The 22,803-nt window shown below is 45.2% G+C and overlaps 1 protein-coding gene across 1 annotated transcript in view; it reads right to left on the minus strand.

The window, feature by feature from the left end:
• Positions 1-697: 697 nt before the first annotated feature.
• The window catches only part of BMP6 (bone morphogenetic protein 6), a 163,170-nt gene continuing 141,064 nt past the window's right edge, over positions 698-22,803 (minus strand). Inside the window, exons 3-7 of the mRNA XM_027826672.3 lie at positions 22,235-22,383; positions 20,350-20,547; positions 3,787-3,863; positions 1,137-1,247; positions 698-1,045 (exon numbers count right to left, since the gene is read on the minus strand). Coding sequence (XP_027682473.2) covers positions 896-1,045; positions 1,137-1,247; positions 3,787-3,863; positions 20,350-20,547; positions 22,235-22,383 — 685 coding nt within the window. The 3' untranslated portion in view covers positions 698-895. The remainder of the gene's footprint in view (positions 1,046-1,136; positions 1,248-3,786; positions 3,864-20,349; positions 20,548-22,234; positions 22,384-22,803) is intronic.

Raw genomic sequence — 22,803 nt, forward strand, 5'->3', positions numbered from 1 at the left:
CTGTGGTGGTACAGTTTAGGAGCAAAGAATGTTTTGAACTAAAACAGAACAGGCTTAGTTGATGCATCTTGCAGGAGTTATAGAATCTAAACAAGGTGGGAAGCTGCTCAAGAACAAATTTAGAAATTCACTGCCTAGTTGGAACATTCATCTCAAAAAACCAGGTAGGGAGTGGCTTTCGCCTTATGGAACTAATACATGGTGCAGTTAAATATCTAGTCAAGTCTGTGGTTCAGCATGTGTGTTTGGAGAATGCAGAGGGTCAAAGGTTTGCTTTGGCACAACTGAAGATGCTCTTTATCAAGTTGGCCTCTGGAAGAAACCACTCATATTGATGTAGCAACTATATTCTTGAAATAGAAGGCACTTCCTAACATAAAATGCATGATAGTAAGGTATTAAAACCATTCATTTCTATATTTTACTACTACAGCTTTGCTTTTTATCTACAGGAGACACTTTTTCAAGGCTTACATGTAGCACATGCTGGTTTGGTAAAACTGAATTGCAGACTGACCAGCTGACAAGGTCAAGCTCCTGTTTTAAGTTTCTGCTACTCTCAGGGGACTTTAATACCATACAGAGAATGACTGACGCTAACAAAATTTGTCAGGACAGATTTCTTTCTTGCAAGCCGTGCAGTTCGTTTTTGCAGATCAGAAAGACTGCCATGCTGTACATCCGGTTTTTTTTTTTAAAAAAAAATCCAGCACCTGTTCCCATTACAAAGTGAGTGCATGTCAATGAAGAAGTATCCTGCTGCTTCCTCTCAGAAGGCGCACACATTGTGTTTTGGAAGTCTGCTTCATCTCGACTTTCTCCAAGGTCAGGTAGGTATAATCTAGAAGTTCATGGTAGAATTGCACAGTAGGTCTGGGTGAAGAATGTTTGTGTGTCAGTGACACCCACACGCTCTTACTACCATATTCCTATATTTTTTCAAAATAACGTTGGAGTTATCATCAAAGTAAAGAACGGATATGGCATTTAGTTTGGTAGGTGCACAACAGGGTTTGGGAACGTATTCAGGATTCATAAGATGAACCTGTTTCAAAAAAGAAAACAATTTGATTGTACCAACTAATCTGATCTCCAACTTCAGTTGTAGTTTAGCACAAGTCTTTCTGTATACTCACCAAAGTTTGTACAATGGCATGATTGGTGGCATTCATGTGTGCATTGAGTGGGAAAGAGCATTCTCCATCACAGTAGTTTGCTGCATAGCCTTTTGGTGCAATTATCCAATCCTTTGTTAGGAAATAAAAAGAAAATATTTCAGTGGAATTAAAGTTGCCTGTTTGATTTTTGTAACAGATGGCATATAGGGGTAACAGTACACAATTAGGCCTGTTGTCGGGGTTTTGTCAAAAAGTGTCAGCTTTGCATGGAAAACATTATTTTGATCAAAAACTAAAATTTGGATTAAAAAATGGCACCACAGTGCCTTACACTTCCACTCTTGGGGTTGGGCTATCTAGCTGGGACTGCATCTCCGATGATATACAAAAGCCAGGGACTCTGATGCTGCACTCCCTGTACTCACCAAAAGGGCTGAAAATGTATCTAGGGAGATTTAGTCCTTCCAGAGAGCATCCATAGAGAATGGGAGCATAGGGCACCCATTAGCCACTGCGGTGCCGTTTTTAATTTAAATTTGTCCATGGAAAACTTCCCACAAGAGTCTGTATTCTTTGAAGTACTGCACACACAAAAAAAGTTCTCACCACTTCTATAATCTGGTTGAAAATTCTGAGAGCCCTGATACTCTACAGAAGAGAAGATAATATATTTGGCATTTGAAATGGTAGCATATAATTTGAGTGCTGTAGACAAAAAACAAAACAAAAAAACCTTATTTTTCTCACCCTTGAAGAAACATGACTGAAGTACCGCTTCCTACCATCCTATTTGCTTAAGACATTAACATTGTATATTAAGTACACGCACCAATGCTATCTTTTGTTCAACATTCTGGAATGCTGCGTTTAAAATGAACGTCATCAACTGTCACCAAATTTTAATGCACATAGTACGACTTTCCTGATGCATGTGTTTAAATTCAAGTTGTGAGATTGTTTCCCCAGCAACCAGCTATTCCAAATCACTGTATCTTCAACTAAAGTAGATATTAATACTTATTTAAAAGGACAGTTACTGTGGAAGCTACCTGTTATAAGTTTGATTGTTGGGTGCTGAATTGCCAAACATACAATTTGAATTAAACCTTGGGCTCAAGGTTTAGAATAAAAATAGTGATGCCCTCCTACGTGTTACCTCTTTGAGTAATTACTTGTAAATGTTAACCACTGGCACATGCTTGATCATCATCTTTTAGACATAGCCATGGGTAGGGCTTGATTAAGGTATATAGCATTAACTCCCATCATCATGTGAAGAAACCAAAAGCTTTCTTTGTGAAAAGCAAGCATCTAGCCCTCATGCTTGTGAAGAGAAACTTAAAAACCGTGACCTAAGTATAACAGGTGCTGTGGGAGAAGCAGCAGCCTCCATGAGCCAGTGAAGAAGTTACCCTGACCTACATTCCCCCTGTAACTCCGAGTATTCAATCTGGTGGGAGGAGAATGAGCTTGAAGGCCCTGCTGCACTCAGCTCATCTGCCTTCCCTTGCCGCCCTAGGGTCTGCTTCAGCTCCACTGAAGGGGAAAGGAGTGGGTCTCGTGCCACCCACCCATAATGCTTCATTTACAATGTCACTCTTGGTAACTCTGTTCTTCATATTATAGTCCCCCTCCTCAGCTGGTTTCGAGCAGCAGTGAAAGTTAACACTGACCTTTAAAACATCATGGGGTATGGGTTAACACGACAGTGAGATGAGTTTGGGCGGTTCACACCTCCCAGAGCTACTGTTTCAGGTTGGCTGCAGACTCAGTATATTGGTTACATGCAGGTCCTATGCTGACGGTTTTCTGACAACTTTACTTTTTTTTTAAAAGGGACTCTGAACAGGATTGCAGCCTCCAGAAGTAGTTCTGGGTTGTGATCCATTCGAATTTAAGCCTTGGCTACATCTTAGTAAATTGGCCAGCTTCCAGGGTGACGCAGTGCCGGTTGTAGAACTATGCTGGAATTGTGTGCAAGCTACACAACACCCCCTTTCTGTGCTCCCAGGATGAGTACACTTGTGTATGGGGTCAGAAAGGTTTGAACTGAATTATAGTCTCAAAGATTTTAGCTATCACCAACTAGCCCTTGATTTACATTAATTCTTTATCTCTGTTACAAAAGTGCTCCAAAATTTCAAACAGATGAGAAAAATCTATGAAAAAAATAATTCTTTGAAAGGGTTCCAGTTTGACATTTTGTGGCCCAGGAACAGCCCTGATCACAAAAACTTAGTGGTTTAAAAAACAATTTTAGATCAATCAATTTAGTTAAACCAGTGTAAACCTATTGGGCGAACACACTTTATATCCGGTTTAAACCAAACTGGTAGTTGCACTAGTTTAACTAAAATCAGTTTTTCTATGTGCACACTGGGTCTCAGACTAGATCTACAGGCCTCATTACTATCCTGCTGTCCAGCAGTAGGGCTGCATAATACAGTACCATGTGAAATATTAAATATCTAAAGATACGCCAGACTCCCTCTGGGATCTATCGAATCCCAAAGCTCTCAATATTTGATCTCCCCAATGACTAGTTTTAATGTGGTGGCACAAGGGTCGTTTGAAGTGTGCTAGTAGTGTCTACTGGGATTACCATACCATTGTTTAGATAATATTTCATAATAAATGTCTAGCTTACTCAGAGAGAAACATCACACACCTGCCATCCCAAATCTTGGAAGCTAACGAAAAGTTCATGCTTTCGGCAAGCTGTTTTTAGGTCACTGCTGTTGTAATCTGTCAGGAGAAAGAAAACAACCCACTTAAAGGTAAAACTTAGGCAATCGTAGCATCATTCTATACATTTTTCCTTGCCCTAAGTGCCGAATTGTGAGAGGTGATGAACACCCTCAACAAATGAGGAGAAGAAATTAACAGAATTGGATTGGGCTTTTCAAAGGAGTCAGGCACTCAACTCTGACTAAATCGGGATCTGGGTGCCTAACTCCTTTAGGCTCAATTGAAAATCTCAGCCGTGGTTCCAAATTCTCTTGACCCTGTGAAACACTTTTGATAAGTATCTGTTCCTACTCGTAAACACAGCACTTGGTAAGCACCTGTTTTGTGCTATCTTCTCATTAGAGCCTCTGGTTAGCAGATATGTTTATGTAGTTTATAGCATGCTTCAAAAAATATTCAAGATCACACAGTAGTTGCATCCATTATGATTTTTATAAGTGTCAATCACAACTTCTAATAGATCCATATTTGCTTTGCGTATCCAGAATTGCTAAGCCATGAGACAGCGGTTCTCTGTCTTTGAAGAAATACACTACAGCTAGCAGCAGAGACAAGTTTTCCTCCTCCCCGCTGTGTGTCTAAACCCAGTCTTGATAGAGAGCACCTCTTCGACTTAAATAGTTTACTCCCCATCTCACCTTTGGTCTGAAAATAACTGTCCCAGCTATGGGATTCAGCCTACTCCCCAAATCTCACAATGCTCTTGTTCGGTGTCATCTAGGCTGTAAATGACATAGTATTTAAAGAACTTAATATTAAAGTTCTAATTGCTAATATAAATTGCCGCTGCAGAGTGGCTGAGTAGCTGTGACACTGATCTTAGTGGCACAAGACCTAGTGACACAATTTTGGCTACTTACAGGAGGCTCAAAATGCTTCTACAAAATGCAGGTTTTAATTTCCAGTGGAGTTTCACGATTTATATTTTGTAGGACATGCTTTTCAGCATGTGAACGCCTGGAACTGCAGCTCAAAAGAGAATGGAAGAGTCAAGCCCTGACAGAGAGGCCTTTCTCTTCCAGCTTGCCAGCACAAATCCAGCCTTGGTTGGAAGCAACTGAAAGCCACCAACCTCTGACGGCTGTTTGACCCTACTGGCTAAGCATCCATACCCCAGAAACCAACTTCACAACTAGAAATCTCAGCAATGACGAAAGCCAGAATGGGCCATGGAAACTGAACTAACCTTTCCATGTAAGGTTGGGACACTTTATGCTGCCCCAGTTACCTGGAGAGACAGAGCACTTCAGGTTCCAGCCCTGCCCAGGCAGCAACATGGCTAACTCATGCATTTATTTTTTAATGAAAATGACACAATACTGAGCTGCTACTGCTTTCTCCTGTGGCTACACGCAGCTTGTTGCCGGGGCCAGATAAGGATAAAAAAATGCAGTACTGTTTTCATTCTCGCACAACAGCCCTGGTCTAAGCTAGCACTGTACGATATTATAAGCTCGTTGGAACAGCCACTAAGCTAGGGCAGGGAAAATTTTCCCCCTTTTACAGATGAGAAACTTGCAAAAAGAAACTGGGGGTAAAATTTTCAAAAGTTACTTAAGTCCTATTAACTTTCAATAAGACTTAGACTCCTAGCTGCTTAAGTCATTTTTGACAATGGGCCTTACAATAATATCTTCAAAAGCACCTAAGTGACGTGCCCAAGGTCACAGATTCAAACTGTGGCAGACCCAGAATTTGAAACGGCTTCTGAATACCAGTCCACTAACACTGTCTGAAAGGCGAATGCAGCTTTCCATGCACAGCAGCTGGGATAGAAAAATATTTTTAGTTACTGTTTCCTTGGCTCTGAAGAAGTTTTAAAAACTACAAGTGCAAATATTTATTCAAAAGAAAAACTAGAATACTAAAGCACATCCTCGTGACATTAAGGCAACATTGCATCACAACTGTGTCCTGTTAATGCTGAGGTCTCAAAAACCCTACACATCAAAACAAACCTAGCCTCTAAACCACCTAGAGTTGTTTTTAGTTGCAGTTTGGGTTTTAATTTCAACGATTATATTTCAGACATTCAATAGTTTCACTTCAATCAAAAATTTAATCAAGTTATTAGAGTCCACTAACTGGCTTCTGTAGAATAAACATACTCTATTTCAGCAACACTTTATAGTGAAGACTGAGGTGGCGTTTCTATACAAGTCTCCTCTTTTCAAATCAGACAGACTCACTAGAAATAATCCATTTATGATGAAGCCTTCCTAGAGCAAACTCCTTGTCACAAAATGGTTTTGAGTTAACACATCATAAGCGGGAGGGGGGGAGAGGAGGGACTTTAAGATGATTTTGGTGCTCAGCATTAGTCTTCAATGAGAAATAATAAGCTCTTTGCTTAGGAAAAATTTGCAGGGCTTCTGCTGGTTACAAAAGAGCATGTGAAGGCGGTCATTGTTGTGACATTTGTGTGTGGACAGAAATGAAAACATATTCTTGCCTTTTGTCAAAAGTAGAGAGAAGATGGGCCTGAATCAAATGTAAAAAGGTGGAGGTCAGGAAGAGTGAGAGACTATGAATTAGAACAAAGGCAGAGTTCAAGCAAGAGGAGGGCAGAAGCAAGAAATGCCAAATAAAACAATTTCGATGAAGCACAGGCCATCCTGAATTTTCTCTCTTACTGGATGAGGTCATCACCACATGATGCCTCACTTACTGTTTATAAACCTATGTCACTCTACGATGACCAATAATGCATGTTATCTGATCCATATCCCTGAAACAACAACCCCCTGACTGCAAACACAAATTGTCCTATCTTCCTTCCTTTTCAAAACCTATTTTCTCTTGATCTCCAACAATGGCTTCTATTCCTGAGCCCGCTCCCCCCCCACCCCCACCGCCCACCTAGTTTCTATTTTAAAATATCAGAACATTTAAGATTTGCTTGGTCTAGGACTCACATTTCCATTTGTTTAACTATCATCCCACCTTCCCCAGCCTTCTTACTTTCTCATCTCCATATTTTACGTTTGTCTTATTTGCAAGGTAAGCACTTCAGGGCAGGGATCATTTGTTTTTTATTCTCTTTAAAACATCAAATAAATGATAATACTACATAAAACTAGGGTGATGAGATGTCCCAATTTTTTAGGGACAGTCCCACTATTTGGGGCTTTGTTTTGTACAGGTGCCTATTACCTTCCACCCCCGTTCCAATTTCTCCACACTTGCTCTCTGGTCACCCTACGTAAAACTTCTAATAGCTAGCAATTCTCAAATCTATTATCATTTAATAGTGGCAGTTTAAAGGCTGGATCAGGGGGTTGGAAGCTCTAGACCTATTGAGCGGGTCCTCTTGATAAGAGTACTGTGGATTGGTCCACCCCTCCCTTCTGGGAGCCCTGTAGCAAAAGCACAAGATGGGGAGTCATCAGATTGGGTTCTACTCCCAGCTATAGCTTAAGTTTGCTGTGTGACCTGGAGCAAATCACTCGACCTCTGTGCCCCAGTTCCCCATCCGTAAACTGAGGATTCCACCACTTACATAACCTTAGCATGTGGGATGTTGTGAATCTTGATGAATGGTTTGTAAAGTGCTCTGAGAGTTTATATGGAATACACAATTGAAACACACAGGAGTGATCTACTCCCCTCTTATGCCCCAGAGTCACACATTACCAATTGCAAGTGAGAAAGACAGGACTTCATAGGGTAGAGAGAGAGCCACAGGTCTGGATAATTTAGGAAACCTTTAGATAAGTATCTACACATTTGGATGGTTCACTAAACAGGCCTGCATGCCAGAGTCTCGTCAAACCTTAAAACCCACGTAAGTTTGGGGCCCTGCTCTTGGGGGTTCATCTAGGCCCCCTTCGGGTTTAGTGAGTCTGCCCTTGTGGTTTAATAGTTAATGCCAGCTCAGTACTTCCAATGTGCTGTATTTTATCGCTTTGTAAGCTATTCTGTCTCAAACTGAAATTTAAGAAGCAATTCGTCATTTAAAAATACCTTCCAAGACAGCACAGTTGAGCAGCAGAGTTGAGGTGGCTTGTTTGCACTGAATGCTCCCTTAGTTCAACCCCAGAGAAGCCAAACACAAAACCAACTTTCTGCGAGCACAGATGTCTCTTTTAAAGCTGGACACTGACATTTTTGTTGTTTAACAAGGAGGGAGTATATAGTCTAACCCTAATGATCTTCCTCCTACAAATACTTATGCACCAATCTTAGATTTCCTATAACTTCTCCCACGTTAAGTGCTGGCAGAGAATATATAAATATTTACCGAGGTTAATCCTTCTAAGAATACTCTGACTGCTCCCAAGGTGCCAGTTCACTGGATTCCACAGGATTATTAATTGCCACTATGCTTCTAAATGGCTTTGACAGAGGTCTCCGGGCCAGCCTCTTTCTCTCAGTGTTTGACTTAGGTGATTTGCCTAGATAAAGCTGGTGTAAACTGATCATGCAGTTAATAATAACCACTTAACATGAAAGCCAGCTGCTTGGGTGGGATAAGAAAAGATGACAGGTTTAAGTACACGCGCACATACACACACACATCAGAAGCAGAGAGGAGGTAGGAGAAGTGCAAGCTGTTCTGACTGTGCAAGGCATACCAGCTGTAATGCAGCTTTCTCCATTGCATGGCTCTCTCTCTCACACACAGTCACCTCCAGTCTGACACATGGATGAATGTTATGCTAATGGAAGATTCTGGTGCAAGGCAATCATGTTATTCACAAGATGATACATCTGTGACATCCTGGAAATGTCCGGCCTTATTTGTTGCTTTTATTTAGTGCTGCACTAGGAATTAAGTACAAAATTCAGTTCTCAAACATGCATGCATTTTTCCTCCTGAAAGTGAAAGGAGCTGTGCGGTTCAGGGGCACTGCACTGGAAATGTGATCCCTGAGGATCTAATGTTCCCCAGAGGGTACCTATCTCATGGATCCTCATAGCCTCTGTGCCTGAAACAGAGGAATCCCAAAAGGGGTGTCACATGGGTTAAATTCAAGGCAGGAACTGTCAGCAATAGCCAGAAAAATCTTGGCACATGCAAAATACTTATTCCTCACCCCCCACAATGCATCCTCTCTTCTGCAAAAGGACAGCACTTGGCCCCAAGCGTAGATTGATGGAGGATCTCATGTCAAAGCAAATACACATCCATGTACATTAGGACTTTCTCCGCATAAATTCAGTTCTGCTTTATAGGTCAGTCATAACATGTTTATAATACAGGGGAACTAACATTCCTGGGGGAAAAAAACATACTTTTCTTATTCTGTTTAGGTTCTTATACCATACCCATCACCTGGGTGCCTGAGCACTGGGTGCTGAATCCTGAACAACATATGAACATCAGAGAAAGCACGTTAAGGCTCCAATCCTGTATTTGACAGCACAGGGGCAGACTGCTGTGCCTGCATGGAGCCCCACTGATTTCAATAGGGCTCAGTGCCAACACAGCCGTGCATGTCATGAACTATCAGTTGCAGGACTGGGGCCTTGAGGAGTCAGAAGCACATGACAAAATCATGATGCACTCTGATTGAAACTGACAAGCCCCTTGCTAGTAGTGGGGGTAAGTACAGGAAAAGGTGCAATCCACTATAAAGACAACAAACCAAACATGTTAAGACTGAGTTGTTGAACGTATCAACTTCACCAGGCCTGACAACTTCTCAGCTTCCTTTTTAAACACAGATCAGAAGTTCCGGTAAGAGGGTGCGGGGAAGCAGAGAAATCAAAGGGGAGAATGAGAAGAGAATCACAAGAGGAAGACAGCAACCCCAAAGACAATACATTACCCTGAAAATGGACAAGGAACAAGCCTAGTAACATGAACTCACCATTACGTCCAGATGTCACAGTGCTTTACAGTGGAGTATCCATAATGCTAGGAAATCTCAGGATAGCAGGAGAGCACAGGATGGAGAGGAAGCCTTGGCTCTGAAATCTCCTGAAGTTTGGTCCATTTACACCATAATCTTTTCTTTAAGAATTTAGACCTAATTCAGCAAGGTGCTCAAAACACGTGCCTAACTTTAAGCAGGCGAGTCATTCTAGTGACTTCGGTGGGACTGATCTTCTACTTACATCACTAAGGGTATGTCTATACTACGAAATTAGGTCGATATTACAGAAGTAGATTTTTAGAAATCGATTTTATACAGTCAGTTGCGTATGTCCACACTAAGCGCATTAAGTCAGTGGGGTGCGTCCTCACTACCATGGCTAGCATTGACTTACGGAGCGGTGGACTGTGGGTAGCTATCCCACAGTTCCCACAGTCTCCGCTGCCCACTGGAATTCTGGGTTAAGCTCCCAATGCCTGATGGGGCAAAAACATTGTCGCGGGTGGTTTTGGGTTCATGTCGTCAGTTGCCCCTCCCTCCGTGAAAGCAACGGCAGACAATCATTTCGTGCCTTTTTTCCGTGCGGACGCCATACTGCTTTCAGCAGACGGTGCAGTCGGACTGCTAACCATCGTCATCCACCGCTTCCGCTGCAACTCTGCTCTGCTGCTATTGTCTCAATAGCGAATTTCTTCATGTTGTCTGTCATGGGCTCCCGGATACGTGTGTTCTTCCTCGGGAAATGTGAGAGGTGCTAACCATTGTCCTCCACTGCTTCCGCTGCAACTCTGCTCTCCTGCTCTCATGAATCCATCTCGCAGGTCCTCTCATCGTTCTCTATAAATATCTATTCTCATGGCAACCGTCATCAGCCACCGCTTCCGCTGCAACTCTGCTCTCCTGCAGACGCCATACCACAGCGAGCATGGAGCCCGCTAAGATCTCCGCGGCAGTTATGAGCATTGTAAACACCTCGCACATTATCCTGTAGTATGTGCAGTACCAGAACCTGCAAAAGCAGGCGAGGAGGTGATGGCAGCACGGTGACGAGAGTGATGAGGACATGGACACAGACTTCTCTCAAAGTATGGACCCTGGCAATTTGGCCATCCTGGTGGCAATGGGGCAGGCTCATGCCATGGAACACCGATTCTGGGCCCAGGAAACAAGCACAGACTGGTGGGACCGCATAGTGTTGCGGGTCTGGGATGATTCCCACTGGCTGCGAAATTTTCGCATGCGTAAGGGCACTTTCATGGAACTTTGTGACTTGCTTTCCCCTGCCCTGAAGCGCAAGAATACCAAGATGAGAGCAGCCCTCACAGTTCACAAGCGAGTGGCAATAGCCCTCTGGAAGCTTGCAACGCCAGACAGCTACCAGGTCAGTCAGGAATCAATTTGGAGTGAGCAAATCTACTGTAGGGGCTGCTGTGATCCAAGTAGCCAACAAAATCACTGAACTGCTGCTATCAAGGGTAGTGACTCTGGGAAACATGCAGGTCATAGTGGATGGCTTTGCTGCAATGGGATTCCCTACCTGTGGTGGGGTGATAGACGGAACGCATATCCCTATCTTGGGACCAGACCACCTTGGCAGTCAGTATATAAACCGAAAGGGGTACTTTTCAAAGGTGCTGCAAGCACTGGTGGATCACAAGGGATGTTTCACCGACATCAATATGGGATGGCTGGGAAAGATACATGACACTCGCATCTTCAGGAACTCTGGTCTGTTTGAACAGCTGCAGGAAGGGACTTACTTCCCAGACCAGAAAATAACCATTGGGGATGTTGAAATGCCTATAGTTATCTTTGGGGACCCAGCCTGCCTCTTAATGCCATGGCTCATGAAGCCATACACAGGCACCCTGGACAGTGGTCAGGAGCTGTTCAACTATAGGCTGAGCAAGTGCAGAATGGTGGTAGAATGTGCATTTGGATGTTTAAAAGCGCGCTGGTGTACTTTACTGACTAGGTTAGACCTCAGCGAAACCAATATTCCCATTGTTATTGCTGCTTGCTGTGTGCTCCACAATATCTGTGAGAGTAAGGGGGAGACATTTATGGAGGGGTGGGAGGTTGACGCAAATCGCCTGGCAGTTGATTACGCGCAGCCAGACACCAGGGCGATTAGAAGAGCACAGCAGGATGCACTGCACATCAAAGAAGCTTTGAAAACCAGTTTCATGACTGGCCAGGCTACGGTGTGACAGTTCTGTTTGTTTCTCCTTGATGAAAACCCGCCCCCTTGGTTCATTCTACTTCCCTGTAAGCCAAGCGCCCTCCCTGCTTCAATCACCACTTGCAGAGGCAATAAAGTCATTGTTGTTTCAAAATCATGCATTCTTTATTAATTCATCACAAATAGGGGGATAACTGCCAAGGTAGCCTGGGACGGGTCTGGGTGAGGAGGCTTTGGAACTTGGGGAGGAGGACGGGAGGTTACACAGGGGCTGCAGCGGCGGTCTGTGTTCCTGCTGCCTTTCCTGCAGCTCCACCAGATGCCGGAGCATATCAGTTTGATCCCCCAGTAGCCTCAGCATTGCATCCTGCCTCCTCTCATCACGCTGCCGCCACCTCTCCTCTTGCTCCCACAACCTCTCATCTTGCCCATCCCTCCTGTCCTCGCGTTCATTTTCTGCTTTCCTGAACTCTGCCATTGTTTGCCTCCATGTATTCTGCTGAGCTCTTTCAGTGTGGGAGGACTGCATGAGCTCAGAGAACATTTCATCACGAGTGCGTTTTTTTTGCCTTCTTATCTGCGCTTGCCTCTGGGATGGAGATGATAGGGGGAGCGCTGAAACATTTGCAGCTGCAGAAGGAAAAAAGGGAGAGTAGTATTTAAACAGACACATTTTAGAGAACAATGGGTAGACTCTTTCATGGTGAACCAAGCTGTTAACATTACATAGCACATGTGCTTTTGGTACAAGGTAGCATTTTGCATCTTATATTGTGGGCCTAATGGTTTGGTATGAGAGATCACACATGCAGGGTCAGGCAACAGAATTCGGCTTGCAGGCAGCCATGGTAAGTCACAGTCTTTCGGCTTCTTCAACCTTCATAACATGTGGGAATGATTTCAAACAGCAGCGCCCTCCTTTCCCATACCAAGAACCCATTGGGTTGGCCATTTAAAAGGAGGGGCTGCGGTTTTCAGGTTAACGTGCAGCACAAACCCAGCTAAACCCCCCACCCATCCAATTCTCTGGGATGATCGCTTCACCCTTCCTCCCACCGCGTGACTAGTATCAGGGAAGATCCCTGCCAGCCAAACACGAACAAACGTGAACGGGCCTCCCCCACCACCGCGTGGCTAAAAGAGGGGATGATTTCTTTTCAGCCACAGGCAAACAGCCCAGCAGGAACGGCCACCTCTGAATGTCCCCTTAATAATGTCCCTGGAGGATTTCCACTCCATCCCCAGACACGTTAACAGACTTTTCCAGTAGCTGTACTGGCCATGAATGCATCCCAAGTATTCAGGGCAAATTAATCATTAAACATGCTTGCTTTTAAACCATGTATTATATTTACAAAGGTACACTCACCAGAGGTGTCTTCTCTGGCTTCATGGTCCGGGAGCCCGCCTTGGGAGAGTTGGGAGGGTATTGGCTCCAGGGTGATAAACAGTTCCTGACTGTCGGGGAGAAGGGTTTCTCCACTTGTCTATTGTGCGCTATCCTCCTCCTCCTCATCCCCAAAATCCTCATCCCTGTTGCGTGAGACTCCCCCCTTGCAGGTGTCCACGGACAGGGGTGGGGTAGTGGCAGGGGCACCCCCTAGAATTGCATGCAGCCCATCATAGAAGTAGCATGTCTGGGGCTCTGACCCAGAGCGGCCATTTGCCTCTTTAGTTTTTTGGTAGGCTTGCCTGAGCTCCTTAATTTTCACGCGGTACTGCTGCGGGTCCCTGTTATAGCCTCTGTCCATCATGCCCTTGGAGATTTTTTCAAATATATTGGCATTTCGTCTTTTGGAACGGAGTTCTGCCTCCACGGATTTTTCTCCCCATACAGCAATCAGATCCAGTACTTCCCGTTCGGTCCATCCTGGAGCTCTTTTGCGATTCTGGGACTGCATGGTCACTTGTGCTGATGAGCTCTGCATGGTCACCTCTCCTGATGAGCTCACCACTCTGGCCAAACAGGAAATGAAATTCAAAAGTTCCCGTGCTTTTCCTGTCTACCTGGCTAGTGCATCTGAGTTGAAAGTGCTGTCCAATGGAGCACTCTAGGATAGCTCCCGGAGGCCAATACTGTTGAATTGCGTCCGCACTACCCCAAATTCGACCCAGCAATGTCGATTTCAGCGCTAATACCCTTGTCGGGGAGGAGTATAGAAATAGATTTTAAGAGCCCTTTAAGTCGACAAAAATGGCTTCGTCATGTGGATGGGTGCAGGGTTAAATCGATCTAATGCTGCAAAATTTGACCTAAACTCGTAGTGTAGACCAGGGCTAAGACTCCTCACCTGCTTAAAGTTAGACATGTAAGTAAGTGTTTGGTGAACCAGAGGCCTTAGTTTGGTGAACTAACTATTCTGTTCTCCTCACAAGCCTAATGAGGTTCAATACTCTTGAGAGCCACTAGAGTTTAACCAGCTGGGATGGTAACCCTCAAAGTTTGATATAGCACCTAGGGTAACAGCCAGGGCTACATTCTCCTTCAATACCCATGGGAATTCTCCCAGTCTCATTGTATGTCAGTACATGAGGAAAGTGCAGAGGCATGATTACAAAGATTTTTTTTTAAAACCATAGCTCTTAAACCTTTCACTATTAATCATGGACCAAACCATAAAGCACTCCCTGTTTAGTCATTAGATTCTATCATTTTAACACAGGCTATTAAATCAACCCTGGATTAGGGACAATAGACTAACAGTAAAACACAGAGAATGCACTGGCTAATTTCTCTCTTTCTTTCTCAAATAAGCCAACCAACATCTCAGTTTTAATTCTCTCCTTTTTTTAAAAATCCACAAAAGTTCAACATTACCTTGTTGACTAGTAGTGTGCCAAACCCCAGGTTTTAAATTAAAGTTGGCTTTGAGCTAAAGTGCTCAAAAAAGCACTTGAAACCACAAAATGACTAGTTATTTTTTTCCTTTTGTCATTTTATAATCTGAGTGGTTATAGTCAGAAAAGCGATTATGTAAAAACATCCCCCTTTTGCCCAATATATCTGCTCCCTCTGGGGATTTGAATCGTATCTTCTGATTTAAAAGTAGTAAAAGCTTGTTTTTGTCAACCAGCTCTGCAGAGTTAATGGAAGTGAAAGTGGAGTCTTATTCTGCCTCAAATGTCATCAGCACAAAATATCAGCCAATTTCCAATTCTAGAATGAGACTCTGCACTTAACATTTCAAATGTGCTGTACAAACATTAACAGTCCTCACATCATCATTGAGAGGGAATGAAACACCGGGCTCTGTCTGAATATATTAATTATACACTTTGTGCTAAATGGCTCAGCATACTGCTCTTAAAATCTGTATGAATAAGATGTGCTTACTTATGTTACTGGGAGCAAATTGATCACAAGGGTAACCTAGTGAACAAGCATGACACATACCTTTGCAAACAGTCACTGAGGAACTAAAGCTGGTCCCAATGGAGCTAAGTCCAATGATTGTATCTGTGGGATTGGATGTGGCTTCTTAAAGGGGATACAGCCTTACAGCCCTGCATGGTGCGGAGCTAAAGCATAGCATGCAAACTAGTTATGATTATCAGGGCTGATGAAATACCAATATGTTAATTCACTCTTGAGTGAATGACCCCAGAGAAAGAATTCTTGGATACACACACACACACTCCCCCTCCATCCCTCCAGAGCACTAACATCAGATGGGCTGGAGGCAGTTGGCTGAGAACATTCTCACCTTCTGATATAAAGCTTTCATTGTACCTAACCTGTGTTCCTGTAAGTAAGCTTTCAGTCATGTTAGCTCAGCTTTTCACAGCTATTAGGCTTTGTTTAGGATTTCTCTCATTATCTGTATAAACATTGCTATTATTTAAGTAACTGGAATTGGCAGAGCAGGTTATTACATAGGGATGCTTACAGTCTGGGGTGGGTGGGGGTTGCTCTATGAGAAGGAAACCGGCTTTTGACATTAAGGGAGGCAGAAGCATGAGTGCACAGGCAAGGGAATTGCAATGCCCTTCCTCAAACAATGCAGCTGCAAACCTATGGATTCCCCCATAGCCTACAGACGTCCCAATTCTCCTACCAGCCTGCAAATAAAACACCTAGTCTATGAGGAAATCCCTGTCTGATTGTCTGAAGTGGAAGAATAGGGGAAAGAAGCCAATCAGAGCTCCTGCACATGCTGATGGATAGCCTAATTGTCATTAATAGTAATGATAATGGCTACAACCCTATTGCAGGTCACCTTTTAATAAGGGTGTACATGCTTTTAGGTTTCTAAAAGTTAATGTAGCATGTGGGTTCATCCAAGCAACTGGCCACAAGTTACTGGGCTCAATACAGGGTAACTGGCTAAAATGTAGGTTTCAGAGTAACAGCCGTGTTAGTCTGTATTCGCAAAAAGAAAAGGAGTACTTGTGGCACCTTAGAGACTAACCAATTTATTTGAGCATAAGCTTTCGTGAGCTACAGCTGTAGCTCACGAAAGCTTATGCTCAAATAAATTGGTTAGTCTCTAAGGTGCCACAAGTACTCCTTTTCTTTTGGCTAAAATGTAATGGCCTGTGATATTCAGGAGCTGATGAGCTAGTGGCCCCTTCTGGCCTTAAACTCCATTAATCTATGAATTACATTTTAAGCACAAATTCAAAACCCAGTCTAGCTGTTACAGCAGAACAGGGACTATATGGACATTTCTAAATCACTATCGTGTGTGCACTGTTGTCTCCTAGGATCCCACTGACTGACATTAGTTACGTTTCAATAATATTCACAGTTTTTTCTGAAGATAAATGGATCTGCTGTGAGTTTATTTTGGAGTACAGTAAAAAAAAAAGCTAAGGAGTTTACTGTGAAAGAAGGGGGCAGTATAAGCAAAATAATAAATCTCAGTTGCTCCAGAAATGCTACATTTTGATCAGGGAACAAAAGAGATGCTCAGTAATTTCACCAGAAATATATCCCAAAAAGGAAGGACTTTCAGCTTTATGATACGATGCAGAGCTGGCTGGAAAACAAAAGATATTTCCTCAATTTTCATCCAGATTTCAGAATTTTCCAACCAGCTTCAATGAGACAGCAAATGTTTTTCTCTTAAGCCTGTTCTTCAACCATTCCTATGTGGCTTATGACTCATGCCAGTTAAGGGGTAGGCAAGACTGAATGTGTGTTCTATGATGTTCAAGCTAGACTTTTTTAAAATGAACAAAATACCATTAACTGATGGAAAGATGGGGATATATTGCAAAATTTTAAAAATAAAAAGTCAGCACTGGGGATAAGATGCCTGAGATCAAATTTAAATCTATCAGCTCTGCCTTTGTATCATTGAGCAGCTCTAACAAGAGTTTAAAAGGCACACTCCATCCCTCCATGCGCACCACTCATTTTCACACTGAGAAACCTAGCAGCATGTTGCCTTGAAGTCTAGCCTAATAATGTGATTCTTAAGGTAAAAACTGCACTATGCTACTGTGCTTTTTCTGAATCAAAGAAGAGAAGCCATCACCACTTCTTAGTCAGGCCTGGACTAAAAATGCGCACTACATGTAAATGTTAGTGTTTCAGTACTTAGAGATGTTTGTTAAATACCTGATATTTCATACCAGCAGCATACTTCTAGGCAAATGTTACTCTGCAGCCGATCACTGGTCCAAAGGATCTGAGATGAAATCGTGGCCTCATTGAAATCAATGGCACTAATTTAAATGAGGCCAGGATTTTACCCATGGACTTAGGAAGTCCCTAGCAAAAGCAAATTTTACCAGTACCAGGTTTGCCTTGGCACCACAGCGCCGGGCCCAGGCTGCAAAGGGGCCTCAGCCCAGCCTGCTCTGCTTGGGCTGCAGTAAGGCCCCGCCAGCCGTTCTCAACCCCCAGCCCACCGCTCTCTGCTGCGGGAGCAGAAGCTTGGTCCTGCCGGCTCCTGGGGCTCCTGCTGCAGGGCAGGCTCCGCCTGCACCCACCGGCAGCCAAGCTCCCCCGTCCCCGCCTCTTCCCCCAAGTGCGCTGCGTTCCCTCCCCTCCCCCTCCCAGCACTTCCTCAAACAGCTGTTTGGCAGCACGAGGAAAGAGGAGGAGCGGGACCGCAGTGCGCTCCGGGGAGGAGGTGGAGAAGAGGTGGGGGCAGGGCCTTGGGGAAGAGGGTGGAATTGTGGCAGGGTGGAACAAAGGCAGGGCCCCCGCACTCCCCTACACATACCCCCTCCAGCCCCCTGCCGTGAGCTGCTCAGGGCAGGGGCTGGGAGCACCCCATGACCCCAGCCCACACCCCCAGCCTCCTGCCCTGACTCCTGCACCCCCTTCACACACCTCCATGACCCCAGCCCTGACTCCTGCACCCCCCACACATACCCAGCCCCCCCACACTCACACCCTGACTCCTGCACCCCCCCATAACACCCCCCCACACCTTGAGCACCAAAAGGGAGCTCCTGCACCCCCCCACACACACATTCCCACCTGCACCCCTCGCACCGAACAGGAGCTGCCCCAGGTAAGCACTCCACACCCAACCTCCTGCCCCAGCCCTGACCCCCTTCCTGCATCCTAACTCCCGGCCAGACCCTGCACCCCAACCCCCAGCCCTGACTCCTGTACCCCCCCACAGCTCACAGCCTCGTGCCCCAACCCTGAGCCCCCTCCCTTACCCTAACTCCTGGCTAGACCCTGCACCCCAACCTACTCCTGCACCCTAACTCTCTCCCAGACCCTGCACCCCCAGCCCTGAGCCCCCTCCCGCACCCTAAGTCCTGGCCAGACCCTGCACCCCAATGTTTTTTACACTATTTTTATAAAGCGCTCTTATCCAAAGTGCTTTACAATAGTTAGCTAACAGTACAAACAATATTTGGAAAGATCATTAAGTGGTCCGCCGAGACCCCCAGCAATTTTCAAGTGGTCTGTGGAAACATCAGTTAGACTACAAGAACAATCAAGGTACCTCACTTTATTTTCATTTACTTGCTATAACTTATAGGAGGAGGATAAAGAAAAAAGAATGAAAAACAGGAGCGGGGGAGGAGATAAGAGAGAATGTTCTTTTTCTTGGCTGGGTCCCAAGGAGGGGCCCCAAAATGAAACTGAGCACAGGCCCCACTAACTCTAAATCCACCACTGGGGCTGACTCCTCCCCCACAGCTCCGCATGCCGCAGCCAGGGGCTGACCCCCCACTCCCTGAGCTCCACATGCCGCTGCCAGGACAGGGGCTGACCCCTCCTTCGCCCCAGCTTCCCGTACCACTGCCAGGAGCTGGGGCTGACACCCTCCCCACACTCCTGCCAGAGGCTGGGGGTGGCACTTAACCCCCCCCCCAAGCTCAATTCTGGCTGGGGCTGACCCCCCGCAAGCCCTGCTGCCTGACACCTCACCTCACCACCACCCCCACCACACATGTTTCTCCACGCCAGGGGGGGCGCACCAGATTTTTCTGGTAAACTGGGCATTTGTTCATTTGCTCTTGCCAACTGGTCAGTCGGCAAGAGCAAACGGGATAAATGCCCGTTTTTGTCAAAAAAGTCAGGATGGCCAGGACAGAGCTTAAAAGAACTGTCCCGGCCAAACGGGGATGTATGGTCACCCTATCTCCAGGCAAGTGGGTCCTGAGGGACTCTGGCCAGGGCGGGGGCAGACCCTGGCTAATCGCGCCACTCCCGAGAGGCTGGAGTGATTCCCCACCCTGGCACTGGACCGGCCCCTGGCCACACTGCCAGCTCAGCCTGGCAGACGCCGTCACCTTCCAGCAGGGCCGGTGAGTATGGCCGGGGGCAGAGTGTGAGGGAGTGGGTCTCTGGAGGTGTGGGGGCGGGGGGCTCTTGGAAGGCAGTGGGGGAGGTCTATGTGTTGGGATGCTGGCTAGTGGGGGGTCTGAGTGGAGTGCTGTGTAGTTGTGGTGGTGGACTGTGGGGAAGTGCATTGGGCAGTCGTGGTGCAGCTGTGTGGGGAGGTGCTGGGCAGGGGTAGTGGTGTGCAGACCGCCGTGCATTTGTGGTGGAGGGGGTGTGGGGGGGGGCTGCTGGGCATAGCAGTTCCAGGGGATGCTGGGCATAGGGAGTTGGGGGTGGGGGGTGGCATGGCATGGGCCCACCCCTGAGGGGAAGGGGCACGCTGACAGCACAGGGCTGGGCAGGCCAATGTGCGTCTGGCAACTGACAGTTTGCATACAGTGCCCTTGCACTGGGCTGGGCAGAGCGGGGCCGACCCTGCCATGCCCCATTGCCCCTGGCTGGCCCCTTGCTCTGGGGACTGACCTCCCTACACCATGCTCCTTTGCTCCCATGGGGGCCCACAAATATGTTTGGTGCCGGGTCCACAAAAGGTTAAACCGGCCCTGAACGTTACATGAACATTCCCCTCTCAGGCCCTTGTAAATGTAGTGTGCTCCTCTGTGCTTATTTTATTTTATTTTGGCCATGCTCTTTTTGTGCTTTTTCACATATCAAAGCAAATGAAAGATCTTAGAAGAGAAAAGATGTCTGATCTCCAGAGAAAATAGATGTTGCAAAAATTACCTGTAATACTAGATACCCTGGAAACATCTTGAGCCTGAGTGGAGCGGTTTCGATTCTGCTGCCTGCGCCTGCTTGTGGCTGACCTAGTGGTCCGAACATGAACCTCACTCACTTTGAAAAAGGCCACCATGAAAGGCTGCTTGTCATAAGGGCCATTTCGGCCTATCAGGCCTGCTGCTCTAGGGTTTACACTGAGACCTTCAAATGGAACAAAAATAAATAAATAAATAAAAAGGTGGGTTAAAAAATCAACACAGTCTTGAATAGTTTTTGCTAGCAACACACACACAGCTGCTCTCCCACAAGTAGCATTCCCTTTCCCCTTCTTTTCTGTTCTCTCTCCTCCTTTACCCCCTCCACCATAGACTGTTGTCTTCTTCATGATGTTCTCTAACTTGGACTGTGAGCTCTTCAGAGCAGGGACTTTTTGAATTCTTATAGCATCTCTAATGCTATGTATACACATTGGTATATTACACATATATAATTAAATGCCTAAATCTGTTGTAAAATTAGTGATGCCACTTCTGAGCCACCAAGAATAGAGACATTAGGGAGAAAACCCGGGGAAATTTTGAGGGAAAAGAGGCTGGATACCTTTCCCATAAAGAGCTTAGAGTTGGGGAATAGCGTCATATCAGTAGCTCATACAGATAGGTGGACACTAGCATCCCACATTTCTTTTGGCAAAACAGACACTGGACAGTCTCTGATCTCTTGCTTGAGTTTTATGGAGGAACTCCAAACAGGATGAAGGAAATGGAAAAAAGTGGAAGGCAGACACAATTCCACACCACTCCATGTTGTCCTTCCCATCTTACATTCTCCTTTGTCTCCTCCTTCCCCATCTTCCATCCTTTTCTTCCACCTTCCCACCACCAACCTCCCTTTTTCCATCTTTCAAAGTTGCCATGGATTGTAAATGCTACTGTTTCTTCTGCAGTTCTCAGTCCCACAGTCCGCAAAGCCATTCTCACACGTGGAATCTGATAAATTGCATCTCATGGTTAGAGTACTACAGTGGGAGACAAACTCATGGGTTTTACCCCCAGTTGTGCTACTGACACTCCATGTCATGCTGGACAAGCTGCACCTGTGCATCAGTTTCTCCATCTGTAAATTGATTATCATAATACTTCCCTACCCCACAGCACTACTGCAAGGCTTAATTAGGATTTGTAATGTGGATCACAATCCTTCGTGCTTTTCATTCATGTTAGTGAAAATTCTGCTGCTGCTTCTTTCTGGAGGCAATGCTTTTATCAGCAACTGATAGACTGAAGGCAGTGGGTGAAACCCTGGCTTCACTGGAGTCAATGGTAGATGTGCTTTACCCTCTGATGTTTTTAGGGACAGCTCAGTAGTAGGAGGGATTCTGGGGTGGCAGAAAAAACAATTGCAGCAAATCTAGCATCAGTTTTAAAGCCATTGCACATCTTAAATGTGGACCTCTTTTTTAAAAAAGTTACACTGGAAAATGTTTCCATGAATTGAAAAAATAAAAAAATAAAACTTATTTGGCTGGATTTTCAGAGGCGTGGAGGTCAATGGGAGCGTCAGAAATGTAGAGCATCTGCAAGCCAGGCCACTTGTGTATGGGGAAAGTGGCATTCCTATGAGCTATCCATGACAGGATCTACATATGGAATACATACAACAGACAGAACTGGGTACTCAAAGTATTTTAGAGAGATACATAGAAGGCCATCAGACAGACAGTAAGTAGCCTTCCATCTGTGCGCTTGAATGCATTGCCTAGTCTATCACATACCAATTGTACGCTTGGATACATTACCCAGACCATCACATTAGGGCTGATGGCTATAAACAATTAACAAAGACAATCACCTGCCAGATGAATCAAGTAAGGTGGTCTGTAACCTACCATCCCTGGTCACCACACTCAGCTGGAGTCCCATGTTATGCTGAGGGTTCATCACCCACATGTTACTGGTGGCAGTGATGTCAAACTCCAGCCAGCCTTCTTCTGAGGCCCACACTGCTCTGGTATCCAGCAAAAACAGATCAGAATCTCTGCAAAAGAAAACAGGAACATGGTCGGGCTGGGGGGGGGAGGGGTTCCAGAATTCCCCACGTGCTTCCACTATCACAGAAGTGGGAAGAGTCAAAATTAAAATATTACTCTTTTGTTACTTTAATTTCACCATGAAAAGGCATGTGCTTCTGCACATATAGTTCAAAATGTTACAAAAATGTAGCTGTTTTCTAGGCTTGTGGAACCCACACCAGCTACAGAAATGCTAATACTTAGGACTGTATGTTGGTAACTGGATTTTGAGCCTTACCTCAGTGAGGCTTGGGTGTAAATATAGTCTAGAGTGTACAATGGCCAAAAGTTATTACCATGTCTCTCTGTTTCCTAATATGTATCCCTATTTATGTAAAGGGCTACAATTCTTATGTGTGATGAGCCAATATTGCAACATTAATAGG

The sequence above is a fragment of the Chelonia mydas genome, chromosome 2 (assembly GCF_015237465.2).
Source record: "Chelonia mydas isolate rCheMyd1 chromosome 2, rCheMyd1.pri.v2, whole genome shotgun sequence".
Classification (NCBI taxonomy): domain Eukaryota; kingdom Metazoa; phylum Chordata; order Testudines; family Cheloniidae; genus Chelonia; species Chelonia mydas.